Source organism: Mucor mucedo (assembly GCF_025094135.1).
Source record: "Mucor mucedo strain NRRL 3635 chromosome Unknown EV154scaffold_210, whole genome shotgun sequence".
Lineage (NCBI taxonomy): Eukaryota > Fungi > Mucoromycota > Mucoromycetes > Mucorales > Mucoraceae > Mucor > Mucor mucedo.
Window position 1 is genome coordinate 1 of NW_026252494.1, and position 14,473 is coordinate 14,473.

Consider the following 14,473-nt stretch of genomic DNA (forward strand, 5'->3'; position numbering starts at 1 on the left):
CGTCGAACGTGTTACAGGGGGATCGTAACATCTTCTTGTTAATACACGTACGAAAAACCTTGTGGGATGAAACGAGTGTTTCTGGAGTATCTTCCACATGGGCAAACTTTACGAGACTGAATTAGGTTTTAGTTGAAATGAAGGAGTCCAATCGTACGGGTCACTGGGGTTGCGTTGCTTCCTCGGGTTAAATACCCGTAAGATGAAATAGTGGGTTGCAAGGGGAATTACCGTGGAAAGCAATTTTCACGAGGGGCAAACTTTACGAGGCTGAATTAAGTTTTAGCTGAAATGAAGAGTCCAATCGTACGGGTTACTGGGGTGGCGTAGCTTCCTCGGGTTAAATACCCGTAAGATAAAACTGTGGGTGCAAGGGGAATTACCGTGGAAAGCAATTTTCACGAGGGGCAAAACTTTATAAGGCTGAATTAAGTTTTAGCTGAAATGAAGAGTCCATTCGTACGGGTTACTGGGGTTGGCGTAGCTTCCTCGGGTAGATACCGTAAGATGAAATAGTGGGTTGCAAGGGGAATTACCGTGGAAAGCAATTTTCACGAGGGGCAAACTTTACGAGGCTGAATTAAGTTTTAGTTGAAATGAAGAGTCCAATCGTACGGGTTACTGGGGTTGCGTAGCTTCCTCGGGTTAAATACCCGTAAGACGAAATAGTGGGTTGCAAGGGGAATTACCGTGGAAAGCAATTTTCACGAGGGGCAAACTTTATGAGACTGAATTAAGTTTTAGTTGAAATGAAGAGTCCAATCGTACGGGTTACTGGGGTTGCGTAGCTTCCTCGGGTTAAATACCCGTAAGATGAAATAGTGGGTTGCAAGGGGAATTACCGTGGAAAGCAATTTTCACGAGGGGCAAACTTTATGAGACTGAATTAAGTTTTAGTTGAAATGAAGAGTCCAATCGTACGGGTTACTGGGGTTGCGTAGCTTCCTCGGGTTAAATACCCGTAAGATGAAATAGTGGGTTGCAAGGGGAATTACCGTGGAAAGCAATTTTCACGAGGGGCAAACTTTATGAGACTGAATTAAGTTTTAGCTGAAATGAAGAGTCCATTCGTACGGGTTACGGGGGTTGCGTAGCTTCCTTGGGTTAAATACCCGTAAGATAAAACTGTGGGTTGCAAGGGGAATTACCGTGGAAAGCAATTTTCACGAGGGGCAAACTTTACGAGACTGAATTAGGTTTTAGTTGAAATGAAGAGTCCAATCGTACGGGTTACTGGGGTTGCGTAGCTTCCTCGGGTTAAATACCCGTAAGATGAAATAGTGGGTTGCAAGGGGAATTACCGTGGAAAGCAATTTTCACGAGGGGCAAACTTTACGAGGCTGAATTAAGTTTTAGTTGAAATGAAGAGTCCAATCGTACGGGTTACTGGGGTTGCGTAGCTTCCTCGGGTTAAATACCCGTAAGATGAAATAGTGGGTTGCAAGGGGAATTACCGTGGAAAGCAATTTTCACGAGGGGCAAACTTTATGAGACTGAATTAAGTTTTAGCTGAAAAGAAGAGTCCATTCGTACGGGTTACGGGGGTTGCGTAGCTTCCTTGGGTTAAATACCCGTAAGATAAAACTGTGGGTTGCAAGGGGAATTACCGTGGAAAGCAATTTTCACGAGGGGCAAACTTTACGAGACTGAATTAGGTTTTAGTTGAAATGAAGAGTCCAATCGTACGGGTTACTGGGGTTGCGTAGCTTCCTCGGGTTAAATACCCGTAAGATGAAATAGTGGGTTGCAAGGGGAATTACCGTGGAAAGCAATTTTCACGAGGGGCAAACTTTACGAGGCTGAATTAAGTTTTAGTTGAAATGAAGAGTCCAATCGTACGGGTTACTGGGGTTGCGTAGCTTCCTCGGGTTAAATACCCGTAAGATGAAATAGTGGGTTGCAAGGGGAATTACCGTGGAAAGCAATTTTCACGAGGGGCAAACTTTATGAGACTGAATTAAGTTTTAGCTGAAAAGAAGAGTCCATTCGTACGGGTTACGGGGGTTGCGTAGCTTCCTTGGGTTAAATACCCGTAAGATAAAACTGTGGGTTGCAAGGGGAATTACCGTGGAAAGCAATTTTCACGAGGGGCAAACTTTACGAGACTGAATTAGGTTTTAGTTGAAATGAAGAGTCCAATCGTACGGGTTACTGGGGTTGCGTAGCTTCCTCGGGTTAAATACCCGTAAGATGAAATAGTGGGTTGCAAGGGGAATTACCGTGGAAAGCAATTTTCACGAGGGGCAAACTTTACGAGGCTGAATTAAGTTTTAGTTGAAATGAAGAGTCCAATCGTACGGGTTACTGGGGTTGCGTAGCTTCCTCGGGTTAAATACCCGTAAGATAAAACTGTGGGTTGCAAGGGGAATTACCGTGGAAAGCAATTTTCACGAGGGGCAAACTTTATAAGGCTGAATTAAGTTTTAGCTGAAATGAAGAGTCCATTCGTACGGGTTACTGGGGTTGCGTAGCTTCCTCGGGTTAGATACCCGTAAGATGAAATAGTGGGTTGCAAGGGGAATTACCGTGGAAAGCAATTTTCACGAGGGGCAAACTTTACGAGGCTGAATTAAGTTTTAGTTGAAATGAAGAGTCCAATCGTACGGGTTACTGGGGTTGCGTAGCTTCCTCGGGTTAAATACCCGTAAGATGAAATAGTGGGTTGCAAGGGGAATTACCGTGGAAAGCAATTTTCACGAGGGGCAAACTTTACGAGACTGAATTAGGTTTTAGTTGAAATGAAGAGTCCAATCGTACGGGTTACTGGGGTTGCGTAGCTTCCTTGGGTTAAATACCCGTAAGATAAACTAGTGGGTTGCAAGGGGAATTACCGTGGAAAGCAATTTTCACGAGGGGCAAACTTTATGAGACTGAATTAAGTTTTAGCTGAAATGAAGAGTCCATTCGTACGGGTTACGGGGGTTGCGTAGCTTCCTTGGGTTAAATACCCGTAAGATGAAATAGTGGGTTGCAAGGGGAATTACCGTGGAAAGCAATTTTCACGAGGGGCAAACTTTACGAGGCTGAATTAAGTTTTAGTTGAAATGAAGAGTCCAATCGTACGGGTTACTGGGGTTGCGTAGCTTCCTCGGGTTAAATACCCGTAAGATGAAATAGTGGGTTGCAAGGGGAATTACCGTGGAAAGCAATTTTCACGAGGGGCAAACTTTATGAGACTGAATTAAGTTTTAGCTGAAATGAAGAGTCCATTCGTACGGGTTACGGGGGTTGCGTAGCTTCCTTGGGTTAAATACCCGTAAGATAAAACTGTGGGTTGCAAGGGGATTAGCCGTGGAATAGCATATTCCACTTGGGTAAACTTTAGGACGCCTAATTAATTTTGGGCTGTAATGAAGAGTCCATTGAGCAGGTTCCTGGTGGAGTTGTGTGAGCTCCTCTTGGGTGAATACCCGTACGAAAAAACGTATGCTTGCAAATGAAATAATAGTGGAAAAGCATATTCCACTTGGGCAAACTTTATGAAGCCGGATTTGTTTTTGGTGGAAATAAAGAGTCCATCGCGCGGGTTCCCGGTGTAGCTATACCAGCTTCCCTGGGGTTGAATACCGGTTAGAAAAAACTGTGGGTTACAAGGGTTAAGTTCCGTAATACGCCCACCTAGCGTGGAGCCTACGGAATAATTATGGGTCTCTGTAAGGGTCTGGGGGAAAGGTCTGGGGGAACGGGTACGAGGGTGGGCTTTATTTAAAAGGAATTGACGGAAGGACTTACATTTCAAATGAGGCTTGCAGCAGCAATTACACAATCCTACTCGTCATCTAAAACAATCAATGCATGAACAGATTAATGAGATTCCCTTTGTCAGAATCTACATTTTATATTATACAGAAGCAGAACTCTGTTAACGATGGAGTGGTGAGCCATCGTATTTAAAAGGAGAGCAATTACAAAATACAGAAGTAGAACTCTTTTAATGATGGAGTGGCGACCCATCGTATTCAAAAGGAACTGACGGAATGACTTCCATTTTGAATGAAGTCTGCAGCGTAATTTGACACAATTACATTAAACTCACCGGGTCTGAAAAGGGCCGCGGTTATGACATAAATATTACATGGGTGATTTTGTATGACCCTACGCGCGCTACACTGATGAGTTTACAGAGTTTAAACGCTGGGCCGAAAGGTCGTGCTATGCTTTTGCAATATCATCGTACTGGGAATTTAGCTCTGTAACAGGACTTCCGTGGGTTTTCCTGCGGAAGGAATATTTCTAGAGGATTTTCCTCTAGAAACCAGTTACCGCCTACTGTGAACTGAATTAATTCACGGCGTTTGAGGGATGCTTCCACTAGCCGTAATGGACAGGCTAGGGAAGATGTTAACCGAACCGTCGTCAAGCTTAGGCTTGGTGTCCTACATTATTATTATTCGTTTCAAAATTATTTTAATATAGCATTTTGTTGGCCAGAAACTGGTTTTGACGCAATGTGATTTCTGCCCAGTGCTCTGTATGTCAAAGTGAAGAAATTTAACCAAGCGCGGGTAAACGGCAGTAGTAACTATGACTCTTTTATGGTAGCCAAGTGCCTCGTCATTTAATTAGTGACGCTTATAAATACATTAGCGAGATTCCCAACCTCCCTTTTTACTTTCTAGCGAAACCAAAGCAAGGGAACGGGTTTGGCTGAATCAGCGGGTAAAGAAGACCCTGTTGAGCTTGACTCTAGCTTGGCATTGTGAGAAGACATAGAGGGTGTAGCATAAGTGGGAGCTTCGGCGCCAGTAAAATACCACTACCCTTATCGTATTTTTACTTAAACAATTACGTGGGATCGAGCCGCAAGGCTCACCTTCTAGTATTACGCATTCCTCCGGGGATGTGACCCACGTTATTGACACTGTCGAGTGGCGAGTCTAACTGGGTGGGCAAATGTTTTAAAAGATAACGCATGTGTCCTAAGAGGAACTCAACGAGAACAGAAATCTCGTGTAGTATTAAAGGGTAATAGTCCCTTTGATTTTGATTTTCAGTGTGGCCTATCGATCTTTTAGAATCTCAAGATTTGAGGCTAGAGGTGCCAGAAAAGTCACCACAGGGATAACTGGCTTGTGGCTGTCAAGCGTTCGTAGAAATGTTTCTTTTTGATTCTTCAATTTTGGCCAACCATGTCATACAGAAGCAGAATTCTGTAAGGTTTGGATTGTTCACCCATTAATAAGAAACGTGAGCTGGGTTAAGACCGTCGTGAGACAGGTTAGATTTACCTTACTGACGGTATTGGTATTGTAACGGTAACTGAAGTCATTACGAGGAAGTCTTCATACCGATAGTTAGTATTTGCGGCTTGTTCAAAGACCAACGCCACGAAGCTTCAATCTGCTGGATAATGGCCGAACGCCTCTAAGCTAAAATCCATGCTGGGCCGAAATGTCAAAGTTGACTTTTCAATATCATCTTGCTGGGATTTTAGCTTTGTAAGGGGAATTCCATAGGTTCTCCTGCGGCGGGAACAATCCTAGGGGATTTTTTTTTGAAATCCTGTCACCACGTACTGTGAACTGTATTAATTCACGGCCTTTGAAGGATGCTCTGCTAGCCATAATGGGCAGGCTATGGAAGATTGTAACTAAGCCGTGGTCAAGCTTAGGCTTGGTGACCTTAATTATTATTATCCAAAACAGTTTATTTTAAAATTATTTTAATGCAGGCTTAAAAAACGCATACAAATAACTTCAGGAAACTCGCCTATAATTGTTTGTTGCCACCGTCAATCTCCGGATTGAATGAATCGTGGTCTCATTATAATTATTCTGGATATTAAGATAGTTTATTTCGGATTGTTGGTCTTTCCTGGGTTGTTAGTCTTTCCTGGGTTGTTGATCTTCCTGGTTGATCTTTCTGGGTTGATGATCTTTCCTGGGTTGTTGGTCTTTTCGGGATTGTTGGTATTTCCTGCGATGTTGGTCTTTCCTGCGGTGTTGGTCTCTGCTGTGGTGTCATCTTTCGAAGCTAACATTTTTTTTTTTTTTTTTTTTAGCATGGGAAGGAGGTTCGAGGGTAGATGTGTAGTGGTTGGATGCGTAGGGGTTTGGTGAGTCTACAAGGTGGAGGCCTCCTCGTGGCTAGACTTGGTAACGTTCAATAGAACGGCGAACGTCCACCTGGGCAAATTTTACGATGCTGAATTAATTTTTAGCTGAAGTAAAGAGTCCGTCGAACGGGTCACTGGGGTTGCGTAGCTTCCTCGGGTTAAATACCCGTAAGAAAAACTGTGGGTTGCAAAGGAAGTAGCCGTGGAATAGCATATTCCACTTGGGCAAACTTTAGGACGCCTAATTAATTTTGGGCGGGAATGAAGAGTCCATCAAGCGGGTTCCTGGTGGAGTTGTGTGAGCTCCTCTTGGGTGAATACCCGTACCAAAAAACGTATGCTTGCAAATGAAATAATAGTGGAAAAGCATATTCCACCTGGGCAAACTTTATGAAGCCGTATTTATTTTTGGCGGAAATAAAGAGTCCATCGCGCGGGTTCCCGGTGTAGCTATACCAGCTTCCCTGGGGTTGAATACCCGTTAGAAAAAACTGTGGGTTACAAGGGTTAAGTTCCGTAATACGCCCACCTAGCGTGGAGCCTACGGAATAATTATGGGTCTCTGTAAGGGTCTGGGGGAAAGGTCTGGGGGAACGGGTACGAGGGTGGGCTTTATTTAAAAGTAATTGACGGAAGGACTTACATTTCAAATGAGGCTTGCAGCAATTACACAATCCTACTCGTCATCTAAAACAATCAATGCATGAACAGATTAATGAGATTCCCTTTGTCAGAATCTACATTTTATATTATACAGAAGCAGAACTCTGTTAACGATGGAGTGGTGAGCCATCGTATTTAAAAGGAGAGCAATTACAAAATACAGAGGTAGAACTCTTTTAATGATGGAGTGGCGACCCATCGTATTCAAAAGGAACTGACGGAATGACTACCATTTTGAATGAAGTCTGCAGCGTAATTTGACACAATTACATTAAACTCACCGGGTCTGAAAAGGGCCGCGGTTATGACATAAATATTACATGGGTGATGTTGTATGACCCTACGCGCGCTACACTGATGAAGTAAGAGAGTTCATACGCTGGACCGAAAGGTCGTGCTATGCTTTTGCAATATCATCGTGCTGGGAATTTAGCTCTGTAACAGGACTTCCGTAGGTTCTCCTGCAGAAGGAACATTTCTAGGGGATTTTCCTCTAGAAACCTGTTGCCGCTTACTGTGAACGGAATTAATTCACGGCGCCTGAGGGATGCTTCTGCTAGCCATAATGGACAGGCTAGTGAAGATGTTAACCGAGCTGTGGTCAAGCTTAGGCTTGGTGTCCTTAATTATTGTTATCCAAACGAATCCATTTTAGAATTATTTTAATATGGGCGTAAAAACCTCATAAAAACAACTTTTAACAACGGATCTCTTGGCTCTCGCATCGATGAAGAACGTAGCAAATTGCGATAACTGTTGTAAATTGCAAATCTAGTGAATCATCGAGTCTTTGAACGCATATTGCGGTCAATGGTATTCCATTGACCACGCCTGTTTCAGTATCATAAACTACCCCACATTTGTAAATCTTGGATTTATGGATGGGCGATGGGAGTTTACCGGAGGTTCTTCCTTCGGTTCTCCTTAATATAATCTGGCAGAAAGAATTGGCTGTAGTCTGTGGATGCCATTACCACTTATCCACAGTTGAAAGGGTTTTGTGCACTAAGTCCGTGGGCACTACACAGTTGAAACCGGAGGCCACCAAAATAATTTTTGTTTAAATGATCTGAAATCAGGTGGGATTACCCGCTGAACGCCTCTAAGTAAGCGGAGGAAAAGAAAATAAAAATGATTTCCGTAGTAATGACGAGTGAACAGGAAAGAGCTCAAAGTTGGAACCTGTTTGGCTTAGCTAAACCGGATTGTAAACTGTGGAGGTGTTTTCCTGGCACGCCTGGTAAAAAAGTCCTTTGGAACAGGGCATCATAGAGGGTGAGAATCCCGTCTTTGGCCAGAGCTGTTGCCTAATGTGATACATTTTCAAAGAGTCAGGTTGTTTGGAAATGCAACCTAAATTGGGTGGTTAAATGTCATCTAAAGCTAAATATTTGCGAGAGACCGATAGCGAACAAGTACCGTGAGGGAAAGATGAAAAGAACTCTGAAAAGAGAGTTAAATAGTATGTGAAATTGTTAAAAGGGAAGCCGTTTGGAGCCAGACTGGCTTGATCGTAATCAGTCTAAGCTTCGGCTTGATGCACTTTCGATCTTTGCCTGCCAACGACAATTTTTTCTGGGGGAAAAAACTAATGTGAAACGTAGCCTGTGTAGATGGGTGTTATAGTCCTTTAGAAAATACCCTGGATTGGATTGAGGAACGCAGTGAATGCTCTTTAGGGCAAGATTGCTGGGTGCTTTCGCTAATACATGCTAAAATTTCTGCTTCGGGTGGTGTTAGTGTGTAAAGGAGAAACTCGCCTAGTATATTTTTTATTCGCTTAGGTTGTTGGCTTAATGGCTCTAAACGTACCGTCTAGAAACACGGACCAAGGAGTTCAGCATTAATGCAAGTATTTGGGTGACAAACTCATATGCGATGTTAACAAGATTGACACGAGATCTTTTAGATGTGTAGGTCATCTCCCGAGCTCGTACAATTTTTGTATCAAAGCATACGGTGCAAAAGCATTAATGATGAGACCCGAAAGATGGTGAACTATGCCTGAATAGAGTGAAGCCGGGGGACACTCCGGTGGAGGCTCGCAGCGATTCTGACGTGAAAATCAATCGTCAAATTTGGGTATAGGGGCGAAAGGCTAATCGAACCATCTTAAAGCTGGTTCCTGCCGAAGTTTCCCTCAGGATAGCAGAAGCTTATAGGCATTTTTATGAAGTTATATTTGTAAGATGACATGTTTTCTTAAATGAATCATTGATCTTGAATGCAAAGTTTCTAGTGGGCCATTTTTGGTAAACAGAACTGGCGATGCGGGATGAACCGATCGGAAAGTTAAGGTGCCTAAATACACGCTTATCAGATATCATAAAGGTGTTATTTTATGCAGACAGTAGGACGGTAGCCATTGAAGTTGGAATCCGCTAAGGAGTGTGTAAAAACTCACCTGCCGAGTGAAGTAGCCCTGAAAATGGATGGCGCTTAAGCGTGTTACCGAGACTTTCCCGTTATTGTAAAAGGGAAGCAATAACGAGTAGGCAGGCGTGGAGGTTTATTTAAACTGTTACGAAGCTCTTGGTGTAAACGGGAGTGAAACAGCCTCTAGTGCAGATCTTGGTGGTAGTAGCAAATATTCAAATGAGAACTTTGAAGACTGAAGAGGGGAAAGGTTCCTGGACAACATCGTTTGGTCCAGGGTTAGTCGATCCTAAGAGATAGATACGTGTTCAATTATTGGGCCCGCCTATCGAAAGGGAAACCGGTTAAAATTCCGGTACTAGGACGAGGATTTTCTGCGGTAACGCAAATGACCTTGGAGACATCAGCGTGGGTTCCGGGAAGAGTTATCTTTTCTTTTAACAACTAAGATAGACCTTGGAATTTGTTTAGCAAGAGAAAAGGTTTATCGGTTGGTAAAGCACAGTGCGTTTGCTGTGTCCGGTGCATTCACGATGATCCTTGAAAATCCAAGGGAAAAAATAATTTTCTCGACTAGTCGTACTCATAACCGCAGCAGGTCTCCAAGGCGAAAAGCCTCTAGTTGATAGAACAATGTAGATAAGGGAAGTTGGCAAATTATCCATAATTCGGGATTAGGATTGGCTCTAATGGTTGGGTAGATATGGACCTTGGCTTCTTTCGGGCAACCAAGCGAACACAGTCTATCACTAACAACCACATTAGAACTGTTACGGACAAAGGGAATCCAACTGTCTAATAAAGGCACAGCATTGCGATGGCCAGTTAGTGGTGTTGACGCAATGTGATTTCTGCCCAGTGCTCTTAACTTCAAAGTGAAGAGGTTTAACGCGTGCGGGTCAATGGCGGGAGTATGTAATGCTCTAGATTAAACGAGATTCCCACTGTCCCTATCTACTATCTAGCGAAACCACAGCCAAGGAACGGGCTTGGCAGAATCAGTGTGGAAAGAAAACCCTGTTGAGCCTGACTCTAGTTTGACAGTGTGGAAGGAAGTATGGGGTGTAGCATAAGTGGGAGCTTTGGCGCCAATGAAAAACCACTACCCATACCAATTTCACTTGAGTAGTCAAGTGGGGAGTTAACTGGGTAGTGCATCTGTTAACGCAGGTATGCTACGGGGGACTCAACGAGAACATAAATCTCGTGTAGAATCATTGGGTAAAAGTCCCCCTATTATCTATGAAAGTAGGGCCTTGGATCCTTTGGAGTCTCATACATTTGAGGGTAAAGAATCCAAAAAAGGTTACGACAGGGTATTTGGCTTGTGGCAACGAAACGTTTTTAGAGACGTTGCTTTTTGATTTTTGATGTCGGCTTATCCTATCATACAGAAGCAGGAATCTGTAAGCGTTGGATTGTTCACCTACTAACAGGGAACGTGAGCTGGGTTTAGACCGTCGCGAGACAGGTTATATTTATCCTACTGATGGTATGGGTATTGTAACAGTAATTGAAGCTAGTACGAGAGGAACCCTTCATTCAGATAATTGGTATTTGCGTCTGGTCGAACGGCCTTCGCCGCGAAGCTACATCTGCTGGATAATAGCTGAACGCCTCTAAGCCAGAATCCATACTGGAAACAATGCTATTATGTGTTTTGAATTGTAACAGAAGTGTACACATAAGGCCTGTTGCATGAAAACCTTTAATTGTGAGATACGCCTTGCAGCGGAAAGGCTGCTTGGTTGGACTTGCAAATGATAATGCTAATACTTCATGACGTTAAATCGCGTGCAGACGACACGAAATGGACGGGGTATTGTAAGTACTAGAGTAGTCTTTGTTGCTACGATGTACTGAGATTAAGCCTTTGTCATTGAATTTGTTCCTCCGGGAACGATTCGCTTAAATAAACTTGTAAAATTTTTAAATTATTACGAGATTGGGTCACGCCATTTTACAAACAAAACAAATTTTTTTCTACTCATATTTTGATTTTGTAATTCTGGCAGATCAAATTAACTCACGCTATTCTTGTCAGATTATCGAATATTGTTTTGCATGGAGAACAAAATAAAAAATAAACCAAAAGTGATACTATTAGAACTTGAATACCACTTTATTATGGACGAAAAAAATATAATTAAAAAACGTGTTAAAAAATGTAATCAAAAACGTATTGATGGTCTATGAGAAAAACTATGGATATTTATATAAAGAACTGGGAGAATTTTAAGCGCCTTATTGGATCATGATGTAATAATCTGGTGATAGTAAATAATCAACATGTCTCTAAATTTAGCCCTTTCATACTGAGTATATAAATATAAGTCAGAGGGATCAACAATTATAACATCAAATGACAAGAGTCACTATGGCGGAAAATTTGTTGACGATTCCAACAAATTTTTTGACAAAATCAACAAGTGCTACTCCCAAATAGTTGTCTGAGAAATAGCTGGCATCGATTTGTTTACCAACAACTTTGTTGACAAAATCAACAAACTTGTTGGATGTAACTTTGTTGCTTTTGCAAACAAATTTGTTGATTTTACAAACACGTCTTGTTGAACTATTTAACAACTTTGTTGATTTTACATACAAGTCTTGTTGAACCTTTCAACAACTTTATTGATCTTACAAACAATTATTGTTGAACCTTTCAACAACTTTGTTGGTGTTTCAAACCAATGTTGTTTCGCTTTTTCATATTTTCATTCGTAAAACGGTATAAAACAACCAATGGTTTTTGATTTCATTATCATTCAGTCATCATTTTATATAAAACACAAGATAAATTATTAAACAAATTTTATTATCGTATATACAACTCCGCACAGAAAATATTCGACACTTCCGTTTTGAGCCAAAAAAATAAATAAATCTACTCTTTCTTCGTTCAACGATTCTTTCATATTTTATTACGCATTTACCATGCCACTTACTGACATGACTAACAAAGTCTCTAGAAAAAGCAAGGAACTTTCAGATTTCGATCGTGGAGTCTGTCGTATTTGGGTACGATTCACTTAAGAATAAATAAGCAAATCGTTCAAATAATTAAATTATGAAATAAAAAAGAACCTTCAATGTTGCATACCAGCATACACATGTATACTGCTACACAACTTCTCCTACTTCGAGTACATATTTCTATATTAAAGATTACATGATTGGCCTAAATACGATATACGAATGACAGTTGGATACAGAATGCTATACCACTGAGTTACGATATCACCGATCGAGAAGAGAAACTTCTCAGATCAATCAAGAATTATAAGAAAGAGAAACTTAATATTAATAGTTCTCTCAATGGATTAGCTTCCCAGAGAGAGAATAGAACAGCTATTAATATAAATGGTTCATTTACTTATATATTGATATAATTATACTGCTGATAAAGAGTATAAAGAAATAGTGTATGAATTAATGGATACCTAGCTTCTACAACCAAATATACAAATATCGATAAGACATTTTATATTTGGGATCGTAATTTATTCATTACAAAGATAATGAATAAATGATCAACTATTATGTTCTATTGCCAATTACACTTGACAAACAAGTATGCATCTTTTACAGTAACCGTTGCATGATCTGATAAATAAGTGTCTCGTAATACTAAAGATTTATTAGCATACTCATGCTCCCGATCCACTGATATGGGACAACGTTATCTGGAAACTGTGGAAAAACGGTTTGTTTGACACGGAAAAATAAAAGATAAAAAAACAGGAAGAATAAGATTAATATTGCTTGTAGGCTTTTTTATTCTTATTAAAAGTGAATCCCTCTTTCATCTCTGAAAGAAAGGGGGGTATTTATAGTTATTTAAAGCGTGGGTAAAATTATGGCTCGTTTGTGTTCACTTGGTATTATTGGCTGTATTTACTAATGACTGATGAGCCTTATCAGTGTAGCCAATCTATTATTCGAAATGGGATCTTCTATTGGAATATCTAGTAACCCTGAGTTGTAAATGTATAACTCAGGATATTTTTTATGCTATTATTTTTTTATGAGTGTTATGATATTATGTACCTGTCGATCAAGGATCGATGGAATGATTTTATATGCGATTTTATATGTTAAATAGTGCGATTTTAGTACAGAAACAATTCTAACGAGTAGTATCCATTTAACCCAAGGCGGGAAACAAAGTATAGATCTATTCCAAAACCAGAAAGGTTGACTCATCATTAAAACTCAGGAGAGTTGTGCAATATAAAAAGGATCAATTATTTCATAGCAGCAGAGTTCTTTTAGTCTATTTTTACCCCTAATAAAAATATACTTTTATCTCATTACTTTTCTATGTAATATTTTGTCAAATACCACAGGTCTAGCTGGTTAATGATAAAAGACACAACATTATCTATATTTCATGATTAGATAGATGTAAAAAATATGCAACTTGCATATCTTACCGACGTAGACATCCTTAAGTACAAAAAATTGTTTCACAGAGACATTGGCACCTTCGCCATCCTTTGTTCGTCTGGTTCTGACTTTGATAAAATCTAAGTCCCTGGCTCCACACCACTTCCCAAAGCCAATGGAGTTACTATCTTGTAAGAGAAACGAGTATCTCCAAACAAATGAGAGAATGACCTTTGTTGGCGCACACCGAGTATGAAAACCCCACAGACAGAAAGGACAAGTCACTGAAGACACGTGTTTAAAAAACCTGAACTGACTTTGCGAGCAAAGCAGCCAGGATTTTAAAACAACGTGATTTCAATGTTATGCCCGCTCCCAAAAAAAAACAGAAGCAGGCTTCTGTCAACAAGGTGTATTTAACTCCGAAACCCCCCGTAGACTGAAGTTAGGCACCCGTAAAGCAGATAAGCTTCACTATACAACTGTTATTATCCCCTAACAGTGATAGGAAAGAATAACTCCTCCAGATTGTGCAAGACGCGCATAATCGTCTAAAGAAAACTTGGGTTATTAACTTGTTAAAATAAAATAAATTGGATACTCACTGGCTTCTGTTTCAACAATAGCATTATATATTATTGGTTACCTTGTTTGGCACATATAATATATCACGCTATTTTATCTTGTCGCGCTTTTACCTCCAAACAAAGGCAAGCTGGGCCAAGCGTCAATGATCGCTAAAACCTTGGACTCAATTGGGTACCGTGTTAAATCTTCTCTAATTGTCAATGTGAAAAGACAAGAAGGGTGTAACATAAGTGGGAACTTTGGTGCCAGTAAATTCTTGACAGACAATATAGTAATGTGCCTTTCAACAATAAAAAAAAATAAAAAGAAGAAGAAGGTGTGGGAGTTTTTTTTTTCTTTTTTTCTTTTTTTACATGGGTTTTTACAAGCCACACAATCACGCAATCTACTTTTGTATTTAAT

At 40.7% G+C, this 14,473-nt stretch overlaps 1 protein-coding gene across 1 annotated transcript; it reads right to left on the reverse strand.

The window, feature by feature from the left end:
* Positions 1-13,474: 13,474 nt before the first annotated feature.
* On the reverse strand, positions 13,475-13,711 carry EV154DRAFT_431864 (uncharacterized protein; the record flags this gene model as incomplete). Its single annotated transcript, XM_051596639.1, has 1 exon — positions 13,475-13,711. A coding segment is annotated over one exon (237 nt), but the record flags the coding sequence as incomplete, so codon positions are not given.
* Between the last annotated feature and the right edge of the window lie 762 nt (positions 13,712-14,473).